This window comes from Microtus ochrogaster, chromosome 21 (assembly GCF_000317375.1).
Source record: "Microtus ochrogaster isolate Prairie Vole_2 chromosome 21, MicOch1.0, whole genome shotgun sequence".
In the NCBI taxonomy this organism is placed as follows: Eukaryota; Metazoa; Chordata; class Mammalia; order Rodentia; family Cricetidae; genus Microtus; species Microtus ochrogaster.
The window spans coordinates 21,651,179-21,673,407 of record NC_022022.1 but is presented as its reverse complement, the minus strand read 5'-3'; the positions used below and the strand labels follow the sequence as shown (position 1 = coordinate 21,673,407).

Sequence of the window (22,229 nt, the reverse complement as noted above, 5' to 3'; positions counted from 1 at the left end):
TCACAGCTAATTACCTCACTTCTGTTTTGTTGTTGACATGCTAAAGTGGTGTCGTGTTTGGAAACAGAAAGTCCCGATGCAGACCTCACGCACAAAGAACTCACGTCTAGCACCACGATGGGAAGGGTGCCTGCACTTTAACGCTTCCTGTTGCCAATGTGTTTAGAGTTAACTTCTCACATCCCTCACTCATGAAGAAATGACTGCGGAGACCTGAGATGTGCCCTGTCTAAAGATGCAAGGAGAGAAAGGTTCAGAAACTATCCAGGAAGTCTAAACACTCTCCCAAGTGGAAAGAATTTTTCAAATTCTAGAGAGGAAGCTAAGATGAGAGGGAGAGCAAGACAAAGCAGGACAGACACCAGAAACAGACAGGTGGAAACATTTGAGGAATAATGATATTTAAGTGGGATATGTAATAGCAGAATAATGATGAAAAAAATCAAACCTTAATTTTAATTATTTCTTTAGCTTAATAATTAAGAACAAGTTTAATCATTGAAATAATGACATTAAAATTTATCAGTTAGAGTTAATTATGCTACTATTGACCATTCTTTGAATTGACTCACTGAACTTCTTTCTAATATTTGACTGAAAAACAGACATAAAAATCTCACTATCAAGTTTTCTTAAAAAGTGTTGGGGCATTATTTTCTGTTTTTTTTTTTTGTATATGAATATTCTGTCAGAACATCTATTCTATACAATTAGCAGAATATAAGTGTAGGCCTGGCTCAAAATACTAGGTAAAAGAATGACATGGGTAAATAAATAAATAATAATTAAAAAGAACATTAAAGAACTCTATTGCATAAGCAGTGGGTTCAGCTTCTGAACCAGAACCAGAATAGGGCAAACAGAAACTCCCCACTCTCCAACACAAACACCAAAGCAAAAAGAAATAGAAAGCCAAATAGTTGCCAAAACTGCTTTATCTGATCAAGTATGTCAAACGTGAGGTCTAGAATTCTTTTGGTCTTTAAGTCATACTTTGAAGATAAGCACTTTAATTTAGCTAGCAGCCCACTTACTATGTATGGGAAAGGACAAACAGCAAAGGGGAAGGGCAAGTGTGAACTACATCTACTGCCATACTGGAGCCACTACTACCCGAGGGAAAGGCTGATAAACTGTGCTCCAGAATGCCACAATATCTCTATCAGCAAGCATTGTCTTCACTCTTCCACAAAAAAACCCCATAAAACCAAACAGGCTTATTTGTTTAGAAATTATGTTCAAGTACCTAAGTCAACAGAATCCCGGAACAAGATGGTAGGAATGAAGGCTTTTGTATTCTGTTACTAAGCGCCCTATTTTCTAATCTCATTTGTGACTGGGAAACAAAAATAATGATCTAGAAGTTGTGGGGAACATGTTGTCGTCTGACATGAAAATACAGAGAAATTGTATTTCAATAGCAAGGGTCCAAGTTAAGGTGGTTAATATAATTGATTTTTCGGTCCTGGTGCACACCATCAGGGTGGAAAGCTCCTTGATGTCCTACCCTGCACAAGATGCTTTTTCAGATTTCCTAATTCCCAGCTCCAGCCTTCTTAGAAAAAAAAAAAAAGCTATTTTTTATACCTTTTGTCAACAATTGATGTCCCATTTGGAAGTTTGCAGGGGAAGGGTTATGGGAATGTATTTATATTCTGCAGATTTCATTTTTCTAGGGACAGAGTGGGTCACAGCAACCACTGATGTATCGCTGGGCAGTAGGGCTCAGAAGGCAGTCCTTAGCAGCATGACTCCAAGTCTACATACATCTGGGTCATGTGCATATGTGCATGCCTCAAGGTTTACACATTTTTGCAAGCAACATACCTCCTCTGTCACAAGTTTACGCCATTTGTTTGATTTCAACAACCCATCCTAAATATAAAATTCACACTTAGCACACTGACATTACAACACTAATTCTTCCAGGTAGTAGATTCTTACTCTACAGATAGCTTGTTGCTAAATGGATGCAGACTTCATTAAAAATGGATGTAGACTTCATTAATGACTGAAACATCTGTGTGTGTGTGTGTGTGTGTGTGTGTGTGTGTGTGTGTGTGTGTGACTGGGTCTCTCTACATAGCTTGGCTGTCCTAGAACCCACTATGTAGACCAAACTGACCTTGAACTCACAGAGATCTGCCTATCTATCTCTGCCCACCAGTGTTGGGGTTAAAACATACACCACCACACTTGGCGAAGACAGAAGCATCCTATTTGGTCCCCAATTCTATATTCCTTCTCCCACTTCTCTCTCTGGGGACTCCTTTCTTCCTTGGCCTCATGAAATCAACCCATTTACACACACCATTTCAATATTTTTTTTTCTGTGAAATAATCTTCATTACTTTGGAATTTGTTAGAGATTCATCCGTGCTCTACTGTATTCTGCAAATTTCTTAGAAAAAAATCTCCAAATATAACCTTATTAGACATAAAAGCTACTGCCTAAATTTAAATTATTGAATATTCTTCATTTTGCTTCTCTGGTATCAGTAAAGTTTCAAGCAGAAAGTGAATAATCACTAATTATCTGTGTAGAAGATGCAAAAAGGAAAGAGAGAGAGAGAGAGAGAGAGAGAGAGAGAGAGAGAGAGAGAGAGAGAGAGAAGACAATGTAGAAGAAATGAAGGACATAGTGTATGGATAGAGTTACTTTTCTATCAGAAATGATTGAAAATTTTCCATATGATCAGAAAGTGATAATGTCAATATTGTAATTTTTTAGGTGTATGTGGATCAACTGTTTTCAATTTTTCACTTCTTCATTTACTTAGATGGTTTTAATTTAGTCAAGGTCTTACTATGTAGACTCCAGACTGACCTGGAGCTGTCAGTCGTCCTGCCCTAGCCTTCAGAGTATTAGTATTACAGGCATGCAGAACCACATTTAGCTCACTAATTTGATAACAAGTCCAGTTTTGTCATCCATATTTGTTTTTGATGGAATATTTAGGAAGGCATTCATCCCCTGAAAAATTTGTGATTCCATTCTGTATTGGATGGAGGGTTGCTTAGCATATTTGTTGCCTTTTTTCTGTTCCCAACTTGAATGTTGCATAAGCTTGCATGAGGATTAGTGTTAGTTTTCTTCATTATGAAATATAGAACATAGACCCTGGAAGGTGAGATTATTTTAATTGCATTAAGTGAGGTAGGAAGAGACACCCACTCCGGGTTCCATACATTCTCATGTCTGCCTTCTTGGACTGTATAAAATGGCAAAAGAGAGCTGAGCACAGTAAGCATATTACCCTTCCCCTAAACAGCTACTTCAAGTTCCTACGGCCTCTACCTCTCTAATGTCATGGACTGTATCTCGAACTCAGAGCTAGATAAACCATTTTGAGATGCTGTGGAAAAGGTGTTTTCTCACATCAATAGGAAAAGAAACTAAGAAACCTACAAAAGTCAGTTGGCTGTCTTATACAGACAGCCTTTTTTTTTTTTTTTTAAAAAAAAGAATATGTGCTCTTAAAGAGATATAATAACCATGATAATTCTGTTAAATAGTCTTTGAGACACTTATTCCCTAGAGCGTCTCATAAGTGTTATAAACACACACACAAAAGACAGCTTACGCCATGTTACATACTTAACACTAAAGACCATTAAAAAAATTAGCCAGCACCATTGACATAATAATTAGTCAAGGTGAACTTTGAAATAAGATCAGGAGTTGGGAGTATGTGCTGATATGTGCAGCTGAAAGTCAAACCTCAGAAGGAAGAGTTATAATGTTTAACAACAGTTAAGGCTTTGCTTTGTTGAGACGAACATTGATTTCTCTTTTATATGCTGTGCATTGTATACTGTTTTGTGTAACACAAACGAAACCTGCCAGTTAGAGAATATAAGTTAAATAATGCCCATGTCTGCCATCCTATCCCTGAGGTAAAACTACTACTCCTGTCCATGTGGAGCTCCTGGCAGGAGCAGAGACTCTGAACTATCTGAAATGTTATTTAGAAGCACACACTTCAGTGAGATTACGGCACAACAAAGCAAACAGTGAGAATGGCTTTCAGACTTTCTGCTTACGTAAATAATAATTACAAAGTATTCTAATCAGATAGATATAAGCCTTAATTGATTAAAAGCAACCCCTCACAGGTAATATAAACAGTTCATTCCCTGCTGTTGGGACCAGCCAATATGCAAATGCATTTTTGATGATATTTATTTCTTTGAGTTTAAACAAACATGTTCAAAAATGAAATTGCTGCATGATGAAAGAAAGATGGTTCAGTGAAAATAGGACATTTGAGAATGGTATGCATCTGCCACTATCTTCTGCTGGGGCAATCAAGTAGATAAATATCTCTTTTAGAGAGATTCTGTCTGAGGGAAATTCTTAAACCCACCTGCCAATACCACATCAACAGGTCAAGGACTTTTACTGATATAACCCATGACAAGAAATGTCGTCTTTCTCTAAATCCTTTGCTAAGCAGTATGAATATTAATAGGCAGTGCAATACCAATTCTAATTTGCAGCCAGTGCGTTTGTGATATCCATGTGGGCTTAGTGAAAATGGGAATTTATGAGAACCTTGGAGGTTTCTTGAATAAGCTAACCAAGAACTTTATTAAATAATTTTACCCTACTTGTCAAAGGGCAAAAATCCATACCTACTGTGAATGAGCTCTTAAAAGAAGAAATATACATATTTTATTTTGTTAAATACTCCAATCAGTAAACTGCACATCTATGGGAGGACAAGTCAGGACTTGTGCATGCCAGACAAGCATTCTGTCACTGAAATACATCCCTACTTCTTGTCTTTAACTTCTTCTACAGTGAAAACCTCCAGTCTCTGGGACAATGTAATGGAATATGTACTGTGAAATTATTAATTTAAAACCAGCAATGTGTGTCCATAGTCAATGACTAAAATAATTTATCTCTTAAATGATGGTTTTCAGTTACAGATACATAACCCATAGTATTTAATATAATATTTGGTGTTAATATTATATAAATAAAAAGTCTCATCAACTTTACTCTCTTGACTGAAGTATAAAATATTAACATGAATATAATAAAAACTTGAAAGTTCATAGGCTGTGATTGAGAGAAATTTGGAATATGATCCCAGATGATTTATGCCTGTGAACACTTTTGAACAGTATCAAGGATGAAAAAGACTTGAATATTAAACTTGAAAAGCAAGAAACATTATAATGTAGCTTTATCTATTCTAATTACACAGATCATTAAAATGTTTTAAAACTGTTAAAAATGGCATTTGTAAATAAATGTTGTATATCCAGTAACAGAAACATGAACTATTCATGTAATTAAGCCTCAAGCTTACTGGCTGATGTCCTGCAATCTTCCCACTGTCATGTAATATGCTCTTTCCATGGTGTTTTCATTATCATATATTTTTCAATGAACAGAACTGGCTGAAATCAAGATCAAGATCATGTGCATATTCTGTTTTGAAACACTTAGCAAATTCACTGCTCTGTCTTTAAGGAAAAAAATTGGCATTTATTATTTAATGCTTTTTAAACAAAACTTACTTTTGCCCACTCTAGGATTCAAAAATGCTGCTATAAAAATGAACACAAGAGACTTAATAAACAAAATATTTCCAAAGCCCCAGTGGAAATCTAGCCCATCAGAGCAAAGTATCAGAAATCCTAGTTCCATTTCTATTACAGTACTTAAATAGAGAAGGATGACGGCAAATTAGGGACAGAAAATTGAAAAGAACTGGGATTAAAAGATACTATAAATGAGCTAAATTAAAATTCATTCCTCCTCAGAGAGCAAGAAAAAGAAGAAACAGATGCTGAGGTAAGAATATAAGCAGAATAGTTTGGGACAGAAAACAGTGAAAAAGCTATAGTTTCTCTAACCTCTTTTAGAAGATGATGTCTTTGACTTAGTTGTTTTAAGTATATATGCAGTATAGAAAATGAAATGGAAGGAAATTAACTTATCAAATTCAAGAACTAGAGAACTTCAGAGGAGGTAGGTCAACACTCGTTTTGATGAAGAGCAAGAGCACATTGGGTCAAGGTCAAACCCAATGAAATCAGCAATAAGGGATGGGGAAAAAGAAATAATGAGATTACTTCAAAAACAAATTTTGAGAGCAGTTATCAATGATTAGCAACTACTAGAACGAAGACAAACTGAAGACTAACGTGAATCTGTTAAAGATGAGCATGTGCAGCATACGAAACACAAACCAGAGACTTAAAGGGGGTTTCCTTCTGATAGTGAGGTTGTCTTAATGACAAACTGCAAGGTCCAGGTGGCATGCTGATATCTGCGCTCTAACATGGTGAGGATGGACTCAGAAAGGTATCCAGAGAGGACGCCAAATGCCAGTGAGGAGCCTACTGCCATAAATCAGCCGAGATAAAGATGGTGGAGTTCTGAGTATTATAGGTAAGGCATGAGAAACTCCCTGGATTTGCTTTTGGGGAAACCCTGGCAATTGGTCTCAAAAGGATGTACTTGAAATCTTTTCTAAAATGCTCTTGAAAATGAGCAAAGAAAAGAGAGCTAATGAAAAGAAATAATAAATTATGGAAAAATTCAGAAAAGTAGTAATTGATTTTGACCTTTATTTCCCTGACTCTTTTAGAGTAGTAGAATTTTTAGTCAATGTGGCAGGACTCTTCACCTGAGCTCTCAGTCTACATAAATGTTTTCACCTTTGAGAAGAGGCTCTCAGCAATCCTCTCAAGCTTTGTGTAGAATCTTAAATTAGCTAAGAGTTACTAAGATATCTGGGGTTCTATTCAATCTAATCTCATTGAAAAAAGGCAGAATTTACTCTAGGAAAAATGGAAAATTCATAGAGTGGTGGTTCCACTCATGCCCAGAAGAGTAAGTTGGAAAGATCAAACACTCCTGCACCAATTTGGATCCCATCCTCTAAATCCAAAATGTTGAGAGAAGCAAGCCTCATACCCACCTGCAATATCTCTGCAAGAGAGATTTCACCAAGGACGGCAGGTAATAAGAGAGTAGAGCTCAAAGTAACCCCTGTGGAAATCTAGATTTGGGGAGAAAAAGAATATATAGTTCAAGTTCAAGGCCACTTTCAAATATGGTGAATTTTGTGGATGATTAAAGAAGATTGTTGTCATCTTTAGATTAGTAATAAGCTGGGCACCAATTAAACAGCTGTTTACCAGGGACAACTAGGGAAGGACATTGAGAGGAGCATTCCATGATCCCAGAGCTTCAGAGACTGAACTCAATCTGCAACCCAAGGCAAGCAGAGCCAGAAAATGTGTTAAATGGTCATTAATAGGGGCTCACAAGTTAATATCATGCTAATGGTTCAGGAGAAAAACACAGGAAATCTAGGCCTAAACCACTGTCTCCCCAAAGAGGTACTTTCCAAGTTTAGTTTGTAACATAAAGTTGTAATATCTTCAATAAAAATAGAACAACAGTTTGCTTCACAGAAAATGAAGCGATGAATAGAAATTGCCTTCAAAGACATGTGACAAATCAATAAAGATTTGAAATGTAGTTAAAGAACTGAAGCACGCCATAACAGTTTCTCCTCAAATAGGGAGTATTAATGTATTAAATATTATAGTAAAAACTAAATTGAAATTTTGGAGTCAAAAAGGATCATTACTAAAATGACAAAACAGTTTGTTAGAAAGTTCAATAGGAAGTTTGATATGACAGGAGATATATTAAATGGATTAGGAGAGATTAAAGACAGATAGAATAATGGATATTATAAATTCTGAAGAACATAGAAAAAATGGAGAAAAACATCCAGTGTCTCAGAGAATATAAGATTTTGTGTTAATGGAACCAACATATATGAAATGGAAAAAAAAAGATTGGAAGATTAAATTAAAGATTGGAAGGAAAGAAAGGTAAATAATGGTGTTTTTGAAACAATATATGCCAGGTTTCAAGTTTAATAAAAATCATTGATGTTTATCCAAGAAGCTTAATGAATTTTAAAATAAACAAAGAAATGACAAACACAGATATCAACAATTAAAGAAAAAGGAGGCCATTACTTTGAGACTTAATAGAAAGTGTTCATAGGACCATATATAGGGAGGAAATGTAAGGGGGAATTGATAACATTTTATTGTAATCTCAGAAAACAAAACAAAATCAATGAGAATTCATAGTCACTAGGATGGTTGTATTTGAAAAGAAAGCTATAAGGGCTGGAGTGATTTTGGTAAGTAGGATTCACCTCTTTTGCTGGTGAGAGTAAAAATGGAAGCAGGACTTTGGGGTCAGTGGGGAAATTACTAGAATACTAAACAGTTAGTATATGACTTAGAGTTAACACAATTATACTCCTGAGAAATGCCACAGAGAATCCATAGTGTATTTCTAGACTATCAGTTGTGTGTGAATGTTCATAGTGGTATTGTAATGATAAAAAAGTAGAAATTAACTGGCATCTGATGGAGTAAATAACTTATAATATAGCTGTACACTAGAATATCATTTGACAATAAAACGGAAGCTTCCTGCAAATCTTGAAGCAGTATGCTGGGTAATGAAAAAAAGAAAGATCTTAAACTATATGACTTCATTTATCCCAAATATTCAGAATAAAAACCTTATAACAAGATAAGTATTTTAATGATTAAGCTTGGGCAAGATGTAAGAGAAAAGTGGCTGCTAGAAGGAATGAATTTTCTTTTATAGTTAATGATAAAATTAAGGTGACATTTAAGCAAAAGTAGAAAAACTTACTGACAATGACACTTTGCATGTGCATGTGTAAACTGTATCATACACTAATGTTGATATAATTTCCAAAAGTGATTCAGTGAAAGTAGGTAATGCTATTGAGAACAAGATTCACAGGTTTCCAGGAGAGTCTTTGGTATATGCAACTAATTACATGAGAGAAAGGAAAGCATAAAGTAAATCTAATAGCTTTGGCTTGGAAAGTTATGATTGTCCTTAAACATTAGGAAAGAGATTTTGTCTATTTCATGTTCAAATATCTTTAAATCAATGAAGGATAATAGCTTTGAATAGGATGCCCTACATTACTAGGGGTTGCATGGAACAGACATTAAGCAGAGTGGTTTCAAAAGTTCTCTGTCTCTTGCTGTTCCAGTCCTTAATTTTCTGTCTACTGTGTGTAGCACGGAGCTAGTGACGGGCTCCTCTAGCTCAATTCATGATAAAAGTCACAGATATGGATTCTGCTCGGAGACTGCAAATCTCTTGTTCCCTGTCTCAGAGAGCTATACTGTCATGCTGTGAACTTTCTCCTGAAGCTGCTCATGTGATCAGAAAATGAAGGTCGAGCTAGGTAACACCTGGTGGGAAAAGAAGCTCCCACTTTGTGAGGAACTGAACTTTGTCAACAATCATTAGCTTAGCAGTGGTCTACCCTCCAAGAAAGCCTCAAGAACACCTGTCACTTCAACTGAACCCTTGACTGACGTCTCATAAGAGAGTAGACTTGCAGCATCATATTAAGTAATAACCTTCAGAACTACACAGACTGCTTCAGTGCTAATGAAAATTTTAGATCTTCATGTTTTGGGTAATTTACTTAGATGTCTAGTGTACTCAATTATGAAGTAGTAGACATGAATATTTGTTCCAAATGGGTATTTGTTTCACAGGATATCTCAGAAGCTCGATTTATTATTAAAATCTTCACTTATTTTTTGTGATAAATATACAACATAAGATCTACTTCATTTACAGCATTTTAAGTGTGCAATGTATTAAAATTCATTGCTTAAAGGCACAGTTTTGCTTGGCACGATAAGATGTATTCCTCTTGCTAGACTGAACTGTCATGCTCCTTTGTTAACAGCTTCCTGTTTTACCCTGGCCCCAGCCATTAGCAAGAAACACCTCACTCTCCAGATCTTTGAATTCGATCTTAATAGATGCTTGTGTGAGGGGTCCATGTAGCATTTTCCTTTCTTTGATTGACCAATTTAGCCTAAGGTCCTCTCACTCCATATTGTCACACGTCACCTAGTTTCTTTCAATATGCCTCAGTGTTTCAGGTTGTTTGATAACTGTCATTGTGGGACCTACCTCATTTGTGTGCTTGTGTGTGCACTCTTCTCAATTTGAAAAGACTGATTTATTCATTATTGATTCTCTAAGATGCACAAATTGATCAATTACGAAAACAATAGTCATTTTTTTTTCTAAATTCCTTATTCTGTGCATCTATTAGTTACAATCAACATTTAAAAATTACAGTTACTCAATCACTGTGTGTGTGCACTACTGTGTGTTCATTCATTTGCTACAACATACGTGGGGAGACTAGAGGTCAACCGGAGAAGACTGATTCTCCCCATTAACATGTGTGCATGTGTGGACTCTGGACTGAGGTCCAGCACCACCTACCCAAGACTTGGTGATCAGCACCTTCACTGTCTAAGCCATCTCATCCATGGCATTTTTTGACACATGTATTTGTTGAGTTGCATAAGGCTGAATGTTGGATGATCCAGTAAAGCTGTACCCCATACAGAATGTCAGGAAGCTCTGCTTGATCAGAGTGTGACAATAAATTCACTCTCATTTCCTTGAAATATGAAAGCTACATAACTTATAGAGCACAAAGTGTGTTGTAGATTTTTTTATTGTTACTATTTGATAGCTCTTTGTGGGTTTGTATTGTGTGTGTGTGTGTGTGTGTTGGTGTATGCATATGTATGTGAATATGTGCCTGTCTATACTAATCTAGAGGCCAAGGATGATACTGTGTGCCCTTTTCTATTCTTGCCCATATTAGTTTTTGAGACAAGGTCTTTAACTGAACTTATAATTCACTGATGGTCTAGGCTGGCTTGCCCATGAGCACTAGTAATCCTCTTGTCTCTGCCTCCAAGCACATGGATTATAGATATTCATTTATGTTTTACTTTATACGTAGGTCCTTGAGATCCAATTTTAAGTCTTCATGTTGACACAAAAAAAGCACACTACCTGCTAAGCCATTCATTAGCCCCAGGTTTGTGTTTTAAAGAAAATAGCTTGCATGTCATAATAATGAATACAGATCTAATTATGAAATATGTATATGTGTATTTCATAAATATGCTTAACTTTTAAACAGCAGAACTTAAAACCATTAGCTTTAAGAATCGCCTCTTACTTAGTTAAAACAAGATACTTCATTATTTACTAAAATGTGAGGTAACTGTATCTTTGTTAAAAACGTTAGCAGTGAAGACAAAATGCTGTTTTTTTTTTTTTTTCCTCCCTTCAGGATATTTTCTCATCTGAAATAATCAGCAGACTGAAAAGCCCCACTGGCTTAGAAACTTTAATGAGTGTGCATGTTAAACTTAAAACAACAAAACTCTCTTCCCCCCGTAAGTCTATTGTGGAATAAAAATAAATAATTCAGGCTTATGCTATAGGCATTCTTTTCCTCTGTCATTGGAATGGAGATGCAGGTTAAATTAAAGATGATTTTTGCTCACTTTTTCATTAGTTGCTTTCATATTTCCCAGTGTCTCTGGTTTTCTTCAGCCTTTGTTGTCATCTTTGAAAGTTTGCTTTTGTTTATTGACATGCATACGCGATTGAGTAGCAGCAAAGATCTATGATTTATTGCAGAAAGGAACTTAAAAACATTTCTCTCCATTTTTCTGTCACACCATGTAAAGCACATTGTCACTACCATATCTTGCTATCCTGATCATTTTACTAACACCTTCTATACAAACATTTAACTATACACATGAAATGTGTACAAATAGTAAGCATGTACATTCATGTGTAAGACAGTTAATTTTATTCATGGATTAAACGCACATGCCCCCTACACTCTAACAGCAGACAAACTGATTATGTAAGCGTGCATAGCTTAAACAATGGCAAAGCGTTATATTAATAAAGTTTCTTGCCAAATACTGAAAGGAAAAATAAACACTCATTTAATGTATTCTTCTCGTGATCTTTAAACATGTTCTGAGAGGAAATGAACTATATCCAGAGAGATTTCAGAAAGTTCCATCGATAGTGCCATTCTCATTTGGTTTTATTTTTATTTTGTTTTTATTTTTCGAGACAGGGTTTCTCCGTAGCTTTTGGTTCCTGTCCTGGAACTAGCTCTTGTAGACCAGGCTGGCCTCAAACTCACAGAGATCCGCCTGCCTCTGCCTCCCGAGTGCTGGGATTAAAGGCGTGTGCCACCACCGCCCGGCTCTCATTTGGGTTTTAAAGTCTATTTCTAAAAATATTAGTATCAAGGTCTTACTACTCCATTTGAATACTTTTTGGAGATGTTATGAAAACAGCTGTGATTTTGAAACTGACAATCTTTCTATCACACAGTCCTACCCAGGAATGATTAGCAATGTCAGAGTACATTTTTTTTAAAGGAAGAATTTAGTACATTTGGTATTTATGCATAAAAGTGATCATTTAGTTTTAAAATCTCTTTCCAAAATTGCTGCAGTTGCAGCCAGCTGAGTATTTCAAGATGTTCAATCCAAATTTTGGGACTGATGTTTTCAGTTCTCACAAATTTTAGAGCTGGAATTGATTAGCGGCATTATCTGGTCCACTGCTTTTCTTTGGCAGATGAGTTGATGTAAATTAATTATCTAAAGAAAGTTTGTGGCATAGAGAATGAAAAACAGCCATTAGCATTCAAGGGAAGACAGTGAAGCATGAAGACATTAACTAAGTTGCCAACTTTATTAGAACTGGTTACAAGCAGTTAGGACTAATTTTTAGCCTGCCAGTATCTCACTGGTACTTTTGACTGTGCTATACTATCTGCATAATGTTGATGAGTCTGATAGCACTCCTATTGTCAGGCCATGTTGACAGGAAGGCAGGGATCCCAATATCATAGCTCAACCGTCTTGAGTTTTGTCTAACTGAACTCAGGAAAAAGTAAAATGTTATTGCAATGTGTGTGTTTAACAAACTTCATTTGGGTTGTAATATTTGGACTTTGAAACACATAAGATCCTTTTTAAACAAAATTTATTTATTGGTTTAAGCATAGCTTCTAGCGTCACTGACTAAACAAATGCAATTGCTCTGAATGGCCTCTAAAAAGCTTTCAACAATTCATTATGAAGCAATTACATCCGAATCTTTTCCAGAACTCTCAGCATGGCCTTAAAAGAGAAATTACTCAAACAGGTGAAATCAGCCATTATGAAATATAACCTACAAATATGGAGAGACAGACTGCTGAGTGGTAGTAGAGTTGGGCAGATTTAAGACAAGTGATAAACATGTTTGGTTTTCAAGGGAACCAAATGAGGAGTGTTTGTTTTTGAGTAAGGCCAATTACTTATATTGCTTATAATCCAACTTATCATTACAGAACATTTTAGATTGTGCCTACAGGTTAAATCTTTTATTAATCTACATTGAAAATATTTGCATATAACTCTTTAAAGCAACAGATGACTGCATATTTGTGTGCATTTAGACAGGAGATAATTGGGTAAACATTACATATGGAAGGCTTATTGAGTGTTAAACTCTGATGGAAACTTACATGTGCACCTGCACAGCAGAACTGCATGGTAATTCTTCCTATTTGCCTCATTCTTTTGTGTGTGAGAGAAACCAGGACACAGAGGGCTTAAGTGATTTGTACTACATCAGGGAGCCATTCATGGAAGGAAAGAGTTCAATTAAGGCATTTTGCTGCCCTAATTCATCATCTTACTCACTTTTATTTTCCATATTTATGAGTCAGGACCCTCTACATGTAGTTATGACTCTGTACTTGAAGTTTAGAAAGAAAAATAAGGTGTTCTTTCTAAATAATAATAAAGAAGCAGGTATAACTTCAATGGAATCCATTGTATTCATTTGAGGGCTATGCTTCCAAATATGATGTTTCAAACCTGAAGCTTTCTGCAATGACACAGATCCGAGGAGTTGTAGGTAGTCATGATGGGGTCCAGACCAAGAACTCCAGCATTTGAGAGGATTCCCACACTTTGGTGGTAACCTGCCTCACTATGCGTACATGAGACCGCTCACCCTGCTATTTTTCTGAAGACATGATTTCTGTCTTTTATTATAGTTTTGAAAGAACAAAGAACTCAAAGCAATACCAAAACAGGGGCAGGTACTCTTTTTCCCTGAAGACAAGATAGACACATATTAGCATTTGAGGTAGTAGGGTCTGTTTTCACAACTTTCCTGCTCAATGGAAAACAGCATAGGACAATACAGAAGCTGTTGTTAGATCACAATCCATGGAAGGAAATGCCATAATCAAATATACTCACCAGGGCAAATTCCTTGTTGAGAATCATCTGCTCCACTAAAGAGGACTCGTTGTGGAAGAGGTGAGGCTGCATGTGACTCCACATGTGGGGGAACCACCAGAACTCATCCACGGACCCCAGCAGGAGGTCATCCCCTTCGTCTTCCTCTTCGGTCCCTGCAAAACATGTGACAACGGCTTCAATGATGACCTTGTTTTTGTAAGATTTATTTAATTCTTCATGCTATCTCTAACAGAAAAAGAATAAGCTAAGTCTAAGTTACATCAGAGACAAGGGTCATGAGTACGGTGTAATGGGTACTATGGATCAAACAGGCAGTTTAGGGCTACTCCCTACCGGTGGTGTTTAGAATTGTGAGCATATGCTGGTAATAAACAATAAAGGAATATAAATATAATTATATTCACAATGATGTCTTAGTGTATATGGAGAATTTGATTAGAGGGTATCACTTTTTTTTCTCAAACATTTTGCATGTGTGTGTAAAAAAGTTGGTAATTTATTAATTTTTAAAAACTTCTTCTGATTATAAAAATGTCAAAAACAAGGTACTCAGTTCCAGGAACTGAATCCAAACTGCATAACCCACTTAATACTATTTTTTTCCTACTGAGGAAATCTTTTTCATAGGACATGCAAACAACGTTTTAAGAAATATTTAAAATAACGTTGATACACTGTTCCTTAATTGAATAAAAAACAGAAATTTGAACACCCACCTCTTAAGTATATTGTGTTAGGAAAGAATGAACTGGACAAATGCAAACTAAAAGCCAGAACATTTTTAGATTACTTACATAATTTAGTATTTTGACAATATATAAGAATGCTGTATGACTAAATTCCAAACATTTTTAAAAGTTGTCTATATATTATTAAATGATATAAAATGCATATAGCTCCATAAAGCAAAAGTATTTCTGGATAGCTATAATAAGATGAATTGGAAATTTTTTTTTCTGTTTTATTTTCAGATATAGTTTCACAGTGTTCTTCATGGGCATTGAGCTGAAAACTGTTTCTATAATGAGAAAGATATACTTATTTCCAACTAATTCTCAAGTAAGATTTCTCTTTCTTTAGAAATAATTAAAAGATTTATTGTCAAAATTTTATGAAATTATTAGAGGCTATCTAAACTTTATTATAAAACATATATTAAATTGGAATTTTATGTGTGTAGCATTAACTTGAAATATAAAGAAGCAAAAGTGCTTACAGAATAATTGTTCAGTTTTAAGGTAAACACCAAAATATTTTAAAGAAGAATCCAAAAGTAGTTCCCACAGGTTCATTCTAAATGTTGACTTTGTATTTGTTCTATCTCTAGTTTACTTTATGGGTTACTTGTATTTTCCACATTCCTTCAATAAATATGAAATTAACTATTTGATTTTGAAGAGTCGTAATTCTGAGTCCCATTTTTCTGGTTTAAACCAAAGATGCAAATGCTTTTGCCATAAGGTGTTAGTAAAGGGTCAATGCGATCAATTTACAGAAGCACCTCATGTTGTGACGTCCAGATAGAAGAGATAGACTACCAGCATCTTCTGAAAATCAAGCCAGCTGATATTGAACTGCTTGGCTTTTAATCGACACATTGTTCCACATTCTTAAAGGTTGAGCCTTGCATAGATCATACCTTTTAAAGCCAAGCATTAGATCTATTAAGCAGCACTTGGGCATGCTACTTTCCAAGAACACTGAATACTAAAACAATTTAATTCCGCCTTCCTATAAATAGTCAGTGACCTTAGCAGCCTCATATCAAAAAGAGTTAAAAAAAAAAAAGTCTAGAAGTTTAGAAATCCTGTGAATGAGATAAGTAGACAACATTTATTATTTCCTTAAGTTGTTCAAAACTGTTGGCATCAGACTCTCAATTCATTGACTTACATTAATATATTAAGACCATCAAGAGTTGAAATCCAATTTACCATTTCCACTAGTGAAATACTTAAGCTACAGGTGTTTCTTATCTTTGTAATTAAACAGACTGAGTTATGCATTTGAAGGCGTCACTTATGTAACAAGCAATCAAAGAATTGATGATTACTCCCCCCACCCCCAAATAAAACCAGACTGTTCTTCTCTGAGTATAAAGTGTTTTCCTTTCAGCTCTATTGATCATTATTGTGTGTGGCAGGAGGCACTGATGTCTTCCTTGACCAGGAACAAGGTCAATTGCTCAATCTGAAGAATACTGATAGAAACAGTTGGACGGCTGATCATAAAATATCAGCAATTTTATATTAGAGATTATGCTAATTGACAAACTCCCTAGGCAAGGTTGAAAGTGACAGAGTTAAGCTTCTTGCTTTTTAAATATCGTAGATTAATTTCTGCCAACCTTTCTCATTTTATGCTGGTCATATAATTCGAACCACACGAGGCTGACCCTTAACACTCTAAATAGATTTATGAAAAATACGATAGCAAGTCATGCTGGTAGGACACAGTAGAATTTGAAGTGATTTCCATTTTATGCTAAAATGCTATATTTTGCCAGTCAAAGCACATACTTCTTCAATACTCGTCTATGCTAAGCTAAAGACTAAAATGTTATTTGTAGCTCATAATGACCATATAGATACCAGTTAAAGATATTAAATTAGTTGTATTCCAGTTAATCCTTTTACTTCTAAACTAAGCCAAAATTATGTATAAAGTATCATTAATATAAAGTAAAGTAAGTTTTGTTCCTTTTAAAATGATATTTTTTTTTAAAAAAATCTCTATTTTCTAGAGCACATGTTTCACATCAGGATAAAATGCACAAAAGGTTAAGCTTCTTGTCACCATTTTTACTGGATTATTACTTTGAGATAATAACATGCTTCTGAAAGCTCTTTAAATCTGTCAACATAAGGGTTTTGATTTTGTCTTTTCATTGCTAAAGAATGAACACAAGGCGAATGTTCTACTACTAATCTACAGTCAAGGCCAAAAATAAATGGTTCTTTTTTTTTTTTAAATATTTCTTTATTTATTATGTGTACAGTATTCTGCTTGCAGCACCAGAAGAGGGCCCCAAATGGTTTGGAGTCCCCATGTGGTTGCTGGGAATTGAACTCAGGACCTTTGGAAGAGCAGTCAGTGCTCTTAACCTCTGAGCCATCTCTCCAGCCCCAATAAATGGTTCTTTTCAGCAAAATTTGGACTATAGATTAACAGACGCAAAGGTAAAGTTGTAAGAAGAAAGTAAATGTCAAACCATTCCATTGGCTACTTTATCTCTTTTGCGCAAAAATACGCTCAATACACATGAAATATTCTAATTTCTAAATATAAAGAAATATTTTTTTAATTTTGTTTTCATTCAATACCTGGCATGAATTCCCATTGGTGACTATGTAGCTGAATGAAGAACAGCAACAAAAGAAATAAAAAGGAAAAGGAAATATGACTGCTATGAGGTATGGTGAAGGAGAAAGTTTATTGTAGATGTACAGAAATGTACAATCAGAAGAAGGCACACCAGGGAGTGTCCAGAGTGGGCATGACCAGACTGAACCATATGAGGATAGGGGATTGGGAAATGGAGGGAAGAGCAGACGAATCAGGAGCAGCAGTCAGGAGCCCCAAAGGTACAAAGAAGGCAGATAACCAAAGTGGTTGGATTTTGCAGGGAACAATAGCCCAGCTTCCTGGGCTGGAGAGTTCAGGGTAGATGCGTGGTTATGTTAGCCAGGAGGACTATGTAGAGGTAGGGACTGATGGATACAGGTAGAACCTGGCTGACAGGTCTGTTAAATAGGCACCTCGGTCATTTGTTCCAGGTTTGAAATCTAACATAAATCACCTATATTAGCCACCTATGTGATTCCTGCTAGCAAATAAATGTATATTAAAAGATACCTACTATCCTCAAATTCGAAAACAGATTTAAATGAGTATTTCATAGACCTTTATTCTCACACATAATTACTAATAATGAGCAATTATTATCATACAATTTCACATATGGGAGGTAATATAATCACCATTTGTAAATGTGGAAACTAAGGCACAAATGTTTTTATAGCTGGCAAAATGTCAAAAATTTATTTCAACAGAACCCATTGGTCTCTAACATCTGGTATTTAAAACCGCAATGTACAAAGAAGAGTAAAGAAAATCACAAAACCAGAATAGCAATTTCCCTCCTTTCATCTTTGACGTTAACACATTTTTTTAAATTAAGTTAATTCCTAGAGACTAAAAGTAACAACCTAGGAAAACAATTTTAACTAATTCCCAAACATTATTCATGACAATTACTGATTTGACTATGACTAATTGATTATTAAATTATAATAACAGCAATAATTCTCTCTAGAAATCGTGTCCAGTGAAAAATCAAGAGTACAGCATTCCCAGCAGGTGGCCTCAGCTATGGGGTTTTTATTCTCTGGAGCTTTCATGATCCATTTTTAATCAAGATGTAAGCACTTTCAGTCTAAAAAAATTATTCTAAATTCCCTACTTTTATTATTATTTTTTTCTTTTTAATCAGCACTCTGTGTTCCTCTTTCAATCTGCCACCTGTGGATGAATGACTCTTTGGGGAGATTTAGTAATATGTCATTTTGGGGTGAGACTGGCTTTAACGTGAAGGTCAGAGAGGTGGAAAGGAAAGAACACACGACATATACAAATAACTGAGGCAGCTAACCCATGCAGCAGTAGTCACCACGACATGAGAAACATGAGATTAAATGTCTTCAGAATAATGGGACTTATCAATCAGCATCCTTACTTACTGGGAAATCAGACCATCCTAGGAGAAAACAGTCACACATCACAGCCACAAGCACACAGAAGCAATGAACTTCCTTGGCTTTCGACCTGTTTTTCTAAGATGTTAAATCTCCAGATAGAATTGTGACTAGACAGAGATGAGGTATGCTTTTATGATAGAGGGTATCTCAGCATTTGGCACTCGAGGAAATGTCTGAAGCCCAAATAGATTGAAATGAACTCAACGGAATACGATTGCGCACTTGAAAAATGATTTTTCTATACTCCTTTAGACAATACAACAGAGCAGTTAAATAGAAGTTATATATTTATGTGAAGAAAGTTAAATTCTTAGGATTTATGTGTTTATATGTACATATGTCTTCTTTGCTAAGTGAGCTATTACCATTGCATCATATTATGGAACGCTTCTTCCATCTTCTCTCTCTCTCTCTCTCTCTCTCTCTCTCTCTCTCTCTCTCTCTCTCTCTCTCTCTCTTTAGTAGGCTAGTTCCACTTTCAGAGTCAATGAAGTCTGCTTCAAAGATATAATTAAGATGTGTCTTGGGGGTGAATAGTAATAACTATTTTTGAAATATTAACAAAACTAACAAAACTGTCTTGTGCATTTCCTAATGGATGTGTACTATACACAGGCCTAGGATAATAACAAAGAAATAGGAAATACCATAACTTCTATCAACACTGACTCTGAACTTGTCTGGCAGGTTTAATATGTTTAAGAAGGAAATAAACACTGAGGTGGCTATCTAGATAGCCAAGAGAATGGATTTGCTTCACTATGAGGGTGTTTAAGGCAAAATTGTACTGTTTGTGTATGAACCTCAAATAATCTCATAGCTTTATTCCCCTGCATGAGCAGACACGGCTTTTACCGTTATCTGCTTTATAACTTCATAGTCAGAGCGTCTTAAGGCTGAACTCATTTCTTAAGGAAGCTTTTGAAGGAGATTTACAAAATCATGACGATTTTCAAAATTGTAAGGTAGAATTGCCTTGCCTGTGCAGAGATGATGACCCAATCTCTCTTCAAATGGCCTTTAAAATATACAATCATTTGATTTACCAACTAGCTAAGCACTAACTTCCCTTCTTTAAGCAAATTTAAATATTTCCAAGGATAAAAACACCAACAGACATCAGGAAAAATACCAGCGAGGCATTTCTCCTTCACTGTCTTAATGAACCATGCTGAACTCTGCATTAGACAGTCTCCTTGAGTAAATCAGCAGCACATAGGATGATTGCAGGCTGCCTTCGCACTGGATATTGTATGAGTCAGTAAGCTGCATAAGTGATGACTATGATATGTTTCCCACAATTGAGCACCTTAAACAAAGCATTTGGCTTACAGTCGAAATGCATACATAGATACAGATCTTGACTGTGCTCTTTACAGAGGCCTCAATACATACTTTACTACTGTTTCTCCATCAGCGTAAGACAAAACATTTTATAAGCATAGTACCTGCATACCTTAATGTAACATGATGCAATACTAATATTCTTAAGATGAAAGTGGAAATCTGAATGTGCAAAGAAGTAAGACATAAGATAACACAGGATCATATAAAGTACATAAATACCGGGCATGTTTTGAGATTCTGCTGAGGGTCTGGGAATAAACAGAAATATAACTGGACAGAGGTGGGAAAAATGCATGACTGATTGCAAGGACTTTTAATGGATATCAGCTGTATTAAGCAAAAATAATTTTAGGTAAAATTATCCACAGGAAGGTAAATTAATAAGATGATGACCTTTAGGGTCTACTGCATTTCTTAAGTCTATAGAATACATATTCCATTAAAATAATGTATGCCAAAGTATCTATCAACTCCAGCATTTGATGGTTAAAAATGCTGCCCAATTCTGTTTATCTTATAATGTCATTGTTGTCATCATTTTTTCTTTACTGTGCCTTCGTTTATGTGACACAGACAAAGGGATGCAAAGTTACGTTTGGCATAATGACAATGGTTCCTCTTCTTACAGAGTCCTTATGTCAAAGCTATTTCTCTTTTGCCTTTTATTTTAGAAGTTTTTCCCAAGTAAACAAACTCTCTGACATTTGGATCTAGCTACTCATACAGTGAACCCAAGTTTCCCACCCCCCATAATCAATATAGACATCCCATGTCCACTACTTATAGAACATGTAAAAGTCTATATCCTGTTTATATGTAACTGCCTGAGAACACAAAGCTACTTCTTACCTGTGTGGTAAAACTTCCCTGAAAATCCAAGGTTGAAGGTAAAATTTGCAACCTGAGTGCGCAGTAAATTTTGAGTCTCTAGTAATGCCTGAAATAAATAAGAAATTAACATCATTTTAGAAAAATAAATATGAAGCCTTGGAATGCCTCTTTCACCAATGTGTGTGCATGAGAGAAACAAGAGCTTTGCTGAGCTCTGGTGTCTGATGGGCATCGATTGTGTATTCATATTGCAGCTATTGTAATTATTACAGATGTTATTCTATTGAAGGTCACAGAACTGTGAAACAGTTAAATCCTGAGCACATTATGCATCACTGAGAGCCAATTCTCCAACTGCACAGCCTTGAAATCATTTTTCATTTTGTATGAGACATTTCTTGAATTTCAGATTATTACATTTCCTTTCCATGGGGGAAATTTTTGGAATGGTTGTTGTAGACAAGTCCTCCGAATGTTACTAAGGAACAGGACAGAACTTTTATGTGCACTACATTTCATTATGTGACCATGTTACTGTTACCGCTCCCATGATTTTTAAGGTAGAATTATTGAAGTGAAAGCTTGAGCTTTTACTTCATAAACTAATGAGCAATATACATTTATAAGGCATTGCTTAAATTCTGAAAAGAAAAAAACATAAAATAAATATGCTATATGCCGCCAATTCCATGAAGAAATATTCTCAGTTCTCACACCATAGCAAACATTTCCTTAATCCTTAGATTTTGAATTACACTATTATAACTTCCCACTTGTAGGTAAGATAAGAACACATTGGTAATAACTATCCAGAACTGCTCATTTTATTAATACTCTAGCTCTATCATCCCATCTTAACATATACAGTATATTTAGGAACTCTCTCATGTTCTTTTCTCTTTTCTTTCCTTATTGGAATGATTGCTGATTATTGATTGAGAACTCATATCCTATTTTACAATAGATTTACGAGAGAACTTTACTCTGGTAGAAAACTGGCACTATTAATTTCAATACTTTTTGATGACTGGATCCAGACATTGTGGAGAAGAGAGAGAAAGAGAG

The 22,229-nt window shown here is 35.4% G+C and overlaps 1 protein-coding gene across 1 annotated transcript in view; it reads right to left on the bottom strand.

The window, feature by feature from the left end:
- Nucleotides 1-22,229, bottom strand: part of Ndst4 (N-deacetylase and N-sulfotransferase 4) — a 269,358-nt gene that overhangs the window by 125,754 nt on the left and 121,375 nt on the right. Inside the window, exons 3-4 of the mRNA XM_005357237.3 lie at nt 21,183-21,270; nt 14,227-14,381 (exon numbers count right to left, since the gene is read on the bottom strand). Coding sequence (XP_005357294.1) covers nt 14,227-14,381; nt 21,183-21,270 — 243 coding nt within the window. The remainder of the gene's footprint in view (nt 1-14,226; nt 14,382-21,182; nt 21,271-22,229) is intronic.